Raw genomic sequence first — 10167 nt, 5'->3', positions numbered from 1 at the left:
ACGAGAAGCGGGAAGCGCCCCCATCCTCTCCAGCAAGCGCCCGTCACGTGACTCCGTAGGGAATTAGCCCGTCACTGAGATGAGGCAATCGCCTTTGGTATCCTTCCGCCGCTCAGAACGTGCGCGCGCTCACCCTCCCCCCCTCCTTTTCCGCGCTTTGCTTGCTAATCCTGGCTAGTACTTTCCATGCAGGAAGATAAAGCAGGAGGTTCTTGTTCACTCCTGGTTTTGGAAGGGAAGCGTGTGTGTGTGTGTGTGTGTGTGGGGGAAATGGAAGAATAGGGGAAGCTGGCTAGGCGCGCAGCAAGTCGCCCTGAGCTGTGTGGCTGAGGAGGCGGTGATGTGGCGGTGGACTCTTTTTTTCGTAAGCCGCGGCGGAGGGACCTGACGAGGAGTGGTACCATGCCCTGAGTTTTTTCCCCCTCCTCTTCCTCCTCCTCCTCGTCTCTCTCTCTCTCTCTCGGTGCCGTTCCTTTTTCTCCCTTCCCCCCTCCCTGCTTCCCTTCCCTCGTTCTCTTCCCTCCCCCCCACTTTCTCTGTTCCTCGGAATCTGCAGCCATGATGGCAGTTGGAAGCTGAGGCGCTTGGCGCGCGGGGGGGGGGGGGGCTCCGAGCCACAGCCCCAACGGGCGAAAAGGAGCGAGCGAACGGACGAGCGGCCCCGCGCTCGGGGGTGTGCGCAGGAGACCGCGCTGGCGCTGAGGCGACGAGGGAGCGCGCCGCTGCGCCGCCGGACTGACGAGGGGAACTCACGGACGTCGCCGCCGCCGCCGCGCAGGGAAATGACCCGGGGCCGCCTCCAGCCCCGCCGCGGTCCCCTCAGGACCTGAGCCCTTTTCCTGCCTTCCCTCCTTTTGCGCGGCCCCTTCGCTCCGGGCCCGGCTGCCTCTTTCCTCCGCCACCCCCCCCCCCCCGACCCCGTTCGTCTCTTTTTTCCTCCCAGAGAGGAGCCGGCCAACGCGTCGAGCCGCCGAGCCCAACTTCGAAGTCGGCTGCTTTTCGCCCAGCCTCAACCTGTCCGCCCGCCCGCCCGGCTCCCCCCTTGGCGCGGGGTGCGGAGCAGGGCGGGGGGGAAGCCCCGCCGCGGCCGCGGCGCTGCTGTCACCGTTCCTCCTGGAGCGCCGCCGCTCGAACGAGCCAGCCAGAGAGCGCCTCGAAGGCGGCGGCGGCGACAGCGGCGGCGGCGGCGGTTCCTCATTCTCCTCACCCAGCAGCGGCGGCGGCAGCGGTGGGGAGAACCGAGGCCCAACTTTTCCCCATCCGCCGCCGTCGCCGTCGCGCTCAAGGTATCCCCTCCAGGAGCCGAGGGGAGCCGCACTAGTGGCGGGAGCTGCAGGATTAGGAGGACCTTTGCCGCCACCGCCTTCTGGCCAGGCCCCTTCTGCCGCTGCGGGGCCTTCGCCCGAATTGCCGCGGCGGCGATCCGCAGCAGTAGGCCCTGTCCACGGTGCCATCCCTCCAGCGCCAGAGGAAGGAGCAGCGTCGCTTGCCAGCAGCCGCCTTCTGACGAGTCGCCGCCGTCGCCCTCCTCGTCGGTGGCGGGGAGAGGTGGGGGAACAGCCTCCGCCGCCGAGGCTTAGAGCCATCTGCGCCCTACAGCCGCCGCCGTGTCTGTCCGCGCTGTTCCTGAGCGGCTCCCGGCTCCCAGACATGACCGCCATCATCAAAGAGATCGTCAGCAGGAACAAAAGGCGATACCAGGAGGATGGCTTTGATTTAGACCTGACCTGTATCCCAAATCATGTAGAGGCCTGACTGGGCCAAGGATGCCTTTTTCTTGGTGGAGGTGGAACCCCCTCGATTTTAGCTTCCCCCACCCCCTGGCTGGAGGGAAGCCTGGTTGTTCGTGTTGCATTACTTCCCTTCCCTCACCCCCCTCCGGTCAGGTACTGCGCTCCTGTAGTAAAAGCTGCTGTGATTTCTCTCTTCTGCTTTACCTCGAATTGGAGAAGCGAGAATCTGGCAGGCTCAGGGCCTATGCCTGGCACTAAAGGGTAGAAATGAAATTCAAGCAGAAAACGCTAGCTCAGGTACAGGCGTTGCATCAGAATTCTGGAGCTGGTGATCCTCACATTTCTTGCAATAGATTCTGTATAATCAACTATGCTAGCATTTATGACAACAATTGTGTATATTAAGATTTTATCGTTTATAGTGGCTGATAATATCTGGATACTGCACAATGCCTTTGTCTTCTAAAATGTTCTTCATTGTGATATTAAAAATGCTGATGGTTGGTTTACATAGTATAGTGCTCACTTCCTGGCTGTAGACTGGTTGTAGTTATGTTAAAGGTTTTTGTGTCCAGTGTAGTTAATTCAGTACCTAACTTATCTTAGATAATGTGATGTAGATTGTGTATTTTTTGTGCAGAAATGAACAATTGCAAAGAGAGTAGTGTTATTTTTGAAGGCCACTATGTATGGTCTTGAGGGGCTCTTACCTCCTACTGAAACTAAGTAATGAGTTTCAGATAAGAGTGTAGAAAAAGATATTTTATCCAATAACTTTTCTCTGCTCAGGGAGTTTGAGTGCAAAACTTATGCATTCAGAGATACTGGGTAAAATACTGGAAGTTTTATCCTTCTTAGTTCTGTAGTGTATTTCTGCTAGTGCAGAAGAATGTAGTTCTCATTTCTGTATGTTCACTGCAGGGGGTGTGGCCAATGTATACATGCACATAGGTTCTTTGTGTCAGCTGGTGGCAGCATCTTTTAAAATATATATGGATTGAAACAGTATTACTTTAGGTGTCATTGTAGTATTTGATAATGACTGAAAATATTGTTTCAGCAAATAGATCTGAGAAAATGATTTTCCATGACTTCTACCCTGCAATGTATCCCAGAAGTATTAAGGTTAATTTTTTTTAACTAAACTTAAAGAATGGGGATATTTTTGTTGAAGTATTTTATTATATTAGTAGAAAATATGGTTAGTGCAGTACTTGATATTGTGTTCAGTAAGACATTAGAAAATTTCAGAATTGTTAGCTAAAAGTGAATTCCGGTTTGGCAGTTATAAATTAATAGAACTTTTGATAAAATAGTAACAAAATATGATTCTTGTTTCTAATTGGTAAATGATAGGAGTTCTAAATACCATGTTCGGGGAAGCTCTTGAGAGAGTATTATGGTCTTTCATTTGTTCAAGGGCTCTGTGTTCAAATTTATTTTAGCCTTTGGTGGCTTCTGTCTTGGAAGCTTGGGTACTCCACATGATTTTTAAGGCAGTTTATGTTTTGTTATATACCAATACACTTGTCATTAGAAAACTGTACTTACTTTAAAAAATGAATATATTGCTTTCCCCTGTTTCCAGTGCAATTTTATGTCCCGTTTAAATTTAAGTTGTTCATCCCTGTATTTTGTGGGGTTTATTCCCATGTTAGTATATATCCATTTGTGCATTTAAGATTAGAGTAAGAGACTCAGTAGTTAAAGAATTTTCAAAATATATTTTTCATTGATAATGTTGATTTTGCCAATGGCTTGTGTACAGTCAGAGTTTTGGTAGCAGAGCAAGAAAATTGAGATACCTTATTCAGTTCAATATAGAGGGTTTTTTTCAGTGAAAACTGTTTCCCCCCTACTTTGAGTAGAAGTTCGTTGCTGTGTTGATTAGTATTTCAAGTTAACTGTGCCAGTTTGGTATTTTAAAACTAAAGTACGATAAAACAAATCTAAAATATAAATCTATAATATGGCAGTCATTAATTTCTCTATTGGGAGATTTTCTGTCCTATTTATAAAGATTGAATTCACTTTTCAGATGTAGAAGATTAAGTACGATTGAGTCTCTTAGGCTTTAATGAGTAAAATATGCAGTCCTGTGCATACTCCATTGACAGCCACACATTTATTTTCACATAAACATGTGTAAGAGTCTGAACATAGAATATGAACTTAAGTGGACTCAAGAACCAAGTGAAGTAGTTTAGGATTTTGCTGAAAAAACTGTTTGTTCATGTCAGTTTGAGATTTCAGATTGAGAGGTCAGTAGACACATCCTATTAATTTGAAATGGAAGCAAAGATATGCTATGTAAGATATCTTATGCTTTGTTTAGTGTGCTTTGTGCATAAAATTGTTTTAAAATTACTATTCTAGTATTAGTTGCACACTATGTTCTAGCGTGAATATGTTTTGAAATGTAGTTAGGAGGTATTACTCTTTTTCCATCGGGGAAAAATTATAATTATGGCTTAATTTCATGGCACTGTGAAACAACAGATGGTATGATGTGTATGTCAATACAAAAGACAATTTCAGTACTACAAGCAAAAGTTAATTGGAGGCATATACGTACTTACTAAGAAGGAGTTGTATTAAACTCAGAAAAAACTTATTTTGAATAAGCATATATAGAATTGCATTATTAGTTCTGTTCAGTTGTTTTCAGTAAAAAGAAAAACTAATTTTGGTGCTATGAAACTTAGTTGCCTCCCACATACTGTATCACTGCTTAAATTTAACAGGCAAGGTCCTAACATCATGGATGTACTTTTAGCGTTATAGTAATATTTGGTTCTGCAGTGGTTTCTATTCTGAAATAATTGGGGAACACTGTCAGGTTGTCATAGTAATCCTTATTGTACAGTTCAGCTACCACATTAACAGAATTCTCATTCATGGAAGTAAGCCACTGTGTATAGTTGTGTTGGTTGAAATCCTTTTTCTTAGCATAGTAAGTGGCTAGAGTAGACCCATTCAATCAGGAGAACTTATGAAGGAGTTTGATTACCAAATCCCCATTGTTTTAGTGAGCCTGCTCTTGTTGCAACTTACTACATTAAGCAACAGAATTTCAACCATTAATTCCTTAGTGAACATGTATAGGTGTATACCCTAATTTAAGAAAGTTTTTAAATTTGAGAGTGTTGCATTTTTTTTCCTAACTGAATTACTGTTTTAGCTTTCTTAACATTAATGTTTAAAGGAAAATGGCAGAATATGTTTTTTAATTGGGAACTTTTACTAATTCAGAATTTAAAATAGTTATTGGTGCATTATGTGTGTGAGAGATCATGCAGCTAGATGTGTGTGCAGTGATAAATTACATTTCTGGTTAATGGTACAGTTCATTTCAGTTGTTTCTCCACTTCAGTTGGAATTACTTGGCTTTTGTATTTGAAGTTACAGTTAAAATGCTAAGATTTGTAAGGTTATACAAACTAAATAAGTTAAAAATTAACAAGCATCACTTAGGTACACAGTTAAGTCACAGTTAATATGCATCTTAAAAAGCAGAGACATCACCTTGCCAACAAAGGTCCGCATAGTCAAAGCTATGGTTTTTCCAGTAGCGAGGTATGGAAGTGAGAGCTGGACCATAAAGAAGGCTGACCGCCGAAGAATTGATGCTTTTGAATTGTGGTGCTGGAGGAGACTCTTGAAAGTCCCCTGGACTGCAAAGAGAACAAACCTATCCATTTTGAAGGAAATCAACCCTGAGTGCTCACTGGAAGGACAGATCCTGAAGCTGAGGCTCCAATACTTTAGCCATCTCACGAGAAGAGAAAACTCCCTGGAAAAGCCCTTGATGTTGGGAAAGTGTGAGGGCAAGAGGAGAAGGGGACGACAGAGGATGAGATGGTTGGACAGTGTCACTGAAGCTACCAATATGAATTTGACTGAACTCCGGGAGGCAGTGGAAGACAGGAGGACCTGGCATGCTCTGGTCCATGGGGTCACGAAGAGTCAGACACAACTTAATGACTAAACAACAACAATAAGTCATAGCTCTTGGTTGCCATTTGGTCAGTAGTAACATAATTGAAGTGTAGAATAGAACTTAAAATGAGATTGGCATCCTTCTAAGGATAACTATGCATTTGCTAATGTATCTATTATGATCACATAAAGCTGATTTATATGGAGTCCGACCAGTTTGCTTAATATTGCCTACTCAGTGGCTCTCTACAGCCTCAAGCTCAGATTTTCCTTAATGTGCTGCTCAAGACCTTTTTAAAATTGGAAATGTAATAAATTTGATTTTAGATATAATGAAATTGGAACAGCCCTTCTCAGCCCTTTTTAAAACCCATGTCCAGAAACACAATATGAAAGAAATATCGGACGAATCGGGATTGTGTAAGTTGTATAACAAACTGGTTCCGGTCTCTGTCCCCCTTCAAATGTATTAGGGTCCCCCAGGGGGCCATATAGCCCCATTGAGAATGGCTTATGTAGAACATACATTGTATCTTGCTGCTTGTAAATACAGTACAGTATATTAATTTCTGTACTTCACAGTGTTGTGTGCTGTCATATGGGAATGGGAGGGTTAATATGTATCTTTGATTTTAAAAAGGCAGGTTTAATTTAAGATGTTGATTTACACGCAAGATTTTTAGTTTAAAATGTCATATTTTGAAGGCAGTATTAGCAAATTCAGAGTCTGAACTTAATTGTTCAGACTTAACTTAATCAATCAAGGTAATTGATACATTAAAAAAAAACCCAGCAGAGATAGCCATATGGTCCTGTACACAATCCAGAAGTAGAAGTGGTATCTTTACTTGAACCACTAAAAACCAAACACTAAATGCAAGCTTGTCTTGCATTTAATGTTTGTATCTACATTTTATTTATCTATAGTCATCCTTTTCCAACCTAAGATGCTAGACATTGTTGCAATGCAACAGCCAGCATCATCTCTATTATCTGTCCTCAGCAGAGATGAACAAAGTTGCAGTTCAGCAGCATATGGGGATCTATATATATAAAACTAGGTTGAGATTTTAACGTGTATACTTATAGCATTAGATATTATTGCAATGAAACTGCATGCACAAATATCGCATATAAAATCTTATTTCTATCTCATTCTTATGAGCAGAGGATGGTATTTCTCATTTTGAATTGAATTTTGGCATTTTCAGTTTATTTACATCATTTAGCATAAAGCAGCTCAATGGAACTTTTGCATAAATTTACAACCTAGAAATAAACTGTTTCAAATATTGTGTAATAGATTTTTAAGAGTTTGATTTGACTGTTAAGGCAGAATTCTTTGTAGCGCATAAATTCTTAAGTGTACAGGAACAAAAATGGTGATTTGTAAAAACAAAATCATGGCAGGCAGAAGGGTGCACTCTTATCAGTTATAGAATTTATTCACATAATGAGATGTTTTGAAGAGAGATAATTTAGATTTCATTTATAGAAATTTAGGTTATTAACCAGACATTCTGTAACTTTCTTGAGCACAAATGTTTGCCCACAGAGAGCTGTGCTACATATAGCTCTCACAAAACAGTGAATTGGATCTAGGTATGAACTTAGTGGAGTTCTCTTGATGTTGAAGAAGAGTAGAGTGGCAATTTCCTCTAATTCTGGTTGAAGCCCCTAGCACCACCACCTTTTGTGTTCTTGTGGGTAGGGGAGCATTTTTCTTTTCCAGGTATCCTTTGCTAGATCCTAGTTCATTATCTTAATGAAAGACCTCTTCTGTTTGTAGAGGAGATCTGAATCAAACCTGGTATTTGGTTGTGATACTAATGTGTTACTGGTGTGCATTTGCCAGTAAAATGGACACTATTGGTACAATGGGCTTCCCATTTCCCTCTGCTGCCCTTTGTGCACTCACAAGATTTTTACAGAGAGTAGGAACTGGGGAGGAAAGCATGAGATGAAAAAAATGGGAATGGTATTTGTGAGACTCTTATCATGGAGAATATTAATCATAATTTGTTGTCAGGTGCTATGTATAAAACAGAAATGTGAAAAAAGCTGCTGGAAATCTGATTTCATCTGTAATATTTTAACAGTTTGCAAGTGGTTACCCTCTCAACTTCTTGCTTTCATTCTAACACTTCTCATTTGAAGTAATTGATGCTTCATAGGTGCATCATACATGGCTGCTGCATTACTATTTTTTTTTTTTGTTCTCTAAGGGACTGCCCATGATTTGGCACATTCTAAGGCAGACCTGGGCAAAATGCGGCCCAAGGGCCACATACGACCTGTGAGCTGCTCCTGTCCGGCCCTCCGGTTGTCGTTCCAGTCCGGTGTTCAAGCTCTTGTTCAAGCCCAAGACAAACTGGATTTCTCTCACTGAACAAGTTTAACATCAAAAGCATTTATAGCTTTTTGTCTAAAGTTGATCAGTTGCTTATCTTTTATTTTTAAGTAAAGTTGGTTTGGCCCCCGAACACATTTCAGATTTTTCATGTGGCCCCCTACAGAAATTAATTGCCCACCCCCGTTCTAAGGAGTGTGTTCTCAATTGAACTTCCTAGAACACTGCTGAATAGCTCAGCGGTTTAGGTATCTGACTGTGAAGCCAGAGATTGGGAGTTTGATTCTCCACTATGCCTCCTTAACAGGGGTTCAACTTGATGATCCATCTAGTCTGTTCCAGCCTCTGCAGTTTGAAGATTAAGATTATCTAAAATGAGACAGGTGCTGTTTCCACTTCTGATGTAGCTTCCTGGTTCCTGCAATTATGGGTCAGAGGTGACATGGAGGCAGCCAATTTCATCCTACTTCAGATGTAAAAGTCAAAATGACAGAACTGATTTCGTCCATGGCTGGGGTATGTGGTATAGTGTCTAGTCTGCCAGAACAGCATATGAGGATTTTAAAATTGTGTTTATAGTGTTGCGTAGTCTATAAGTGAAGTGGTGATAACTGTTTAGGGGAGTTGATTAAATGTTACTATTATTATTGGTGCTTTAGTTGTGTTAATTAAACACTTGAAATCAGCCAAGGCCAGAAATAAATAGCAACTAGCATACCCATAGTGTTGCTATTATGGATTTATGCTAAAGCAGCTAGAAAGTGTCTATCTTCTATGAATATAGATGTGGAAATCTATTAATAGTTGTGGCGTTAGTGTATTAAGGCATATCCTTTCTTCTGACATACAGTTGCAACTTGGACTGTCTATGCAGGAATGCTTGTAAGCACATTTATTTAACTATGCAGTTAGATCTTGAAATCCTTTTTGTTAGCTGGTCTGTTATGTCTGCCCACTGCCTAGTTTCCATAATATTGACATTTCATATTTTTATCGTGTTTTTATTCCTTCCTCGAAGAATCATAGGATGATGTACATTTTTCCCTCTTTACAACATTATGTGGTAGGCTAGGCTAGAGAAGGAGAGTTACCCAAGGCTAAACAGTGATTACGAGTGAGATTTGAAACTGGGTGTGCTCATTGTAGGTTAAGTAGCCTATCCATTAGCTGTGGAATAGTGGCTTGTGTAATTATTTTGATAGGATGTTTGTGCTCTTGAAGTAGCAGTTCTCCTTTTAAATATGTCTCACATACACTATTTGACACCCTGGAATAGCAGTTTGTCAAAACTAAGTTGATTTCTGTCTATTTCTAGAGTGTTTATGTATGTATTTTGGGCATTTTGTGGTTATCACTGTCTTCTCTAGAAGGTCCCGGGGGTAGAAAATTGCCTCCCAAACCTGACAGGGTTGGCTACTTCTGTACAAAGAAATGAGTCTATGAAGAATAGAGGTAGATTAAAATACACATTAGTTCTGTGATACCAAAGTTAAAACATACTGTAATGGGTGAGGTGATTATGGTTAACAAAAGCTTGCAGTCACCCAGGGTACATTTCAATGAAGTTTGACATTGTCAGAAATCCTGTATTGTAGCTGTGTTGGCAGAACAAGATGCTATGCCTGTGGTAACTACAGTAGTGTCAGAGTGAAAATGCTGGGCATGAAGCACTTCCCTTAGTGTGTTGTGCAAAGGTCACAATGGCAATTACACAACTGATTATGTGGTTAAATTATACTATTCCCTGTCTCCTCAGCATAATGACCAGCAAATTTACGCATGCAAAACTTTACATTGTACCTGAACAAACAGGGTTTTGGCCAGTGTCTACTAATGGCATTCAGTATTGCAGTATAAAGAAACCATATATCATCCTGATTTACAGCTGATATTTATCTGAATTTTCCAGAAAATTGCTGAATGACTTTTCTGTAGACTTTGTGCTTGGTGGTACAGGATAGTGAAAAACAAGACCAGTTCCTATGATTCATAGTAAATTAGTTCCTACTAATGTGGTTCCTGCAGGAGAAGCCCATGTATTTGTGCATGTAGCTTAGAAATGTGTACATTGGTTGCAAAGATAACCAATGACTTGTGTATGCTGGTTCCTATTGTTTATATAGCTAACAAGCGTTGTGTCCACAG

The 10167-nt window shown here is 41.8% G+C and overlaps 1 protein-coding gene across 2 annotated transcripts in view; it reads left to right on the top strand.

The window, feature by feature from the left end:
* The first annotated feature begins 790 nt into the window (after positions 1–790).
* The window catches only part of PTEN (phosphatase and tensin homolog), a 77044-nt gene continuing 67667 nt past the window's right edge, over positions 791–10167 (top strand). The window contains exon 1 of one of the 2 annotated variants that reach the window (XM_072995278.2): positions 791–1729. In XM_072995278.2, the coding sequence (XP_072851379.1) occupies positions 1651–1729 (79 nt within the window). In that variant the 5' untranslated portion in view covers positions 791–1650. The remainder of the gene's footprint in view (positions 1730–10167) is intronic. The other variant, XM_072995279.2, reaches the window with a different exon arrangement.

Source organism: Pogona vitticeps, chromosome 3 (genome assembly GCF_051106095.1).
Source record: "Pogona vitticeps strain Pit_001003342236 chromosome 3, PviZW2.1, whole genome shotgun sequence".
Lineage (NCBI taxonomy): Eukaryota > Metazoa > Chordata > Lepidosauria > Squamata > Agamidae > Pogona > Pogona vitticeps.
The sequence above is the reverse complement of the archived record's forward strand: the minus strand, read 5'-3'. Positions and strand labels throughout refer to the sequence as shown.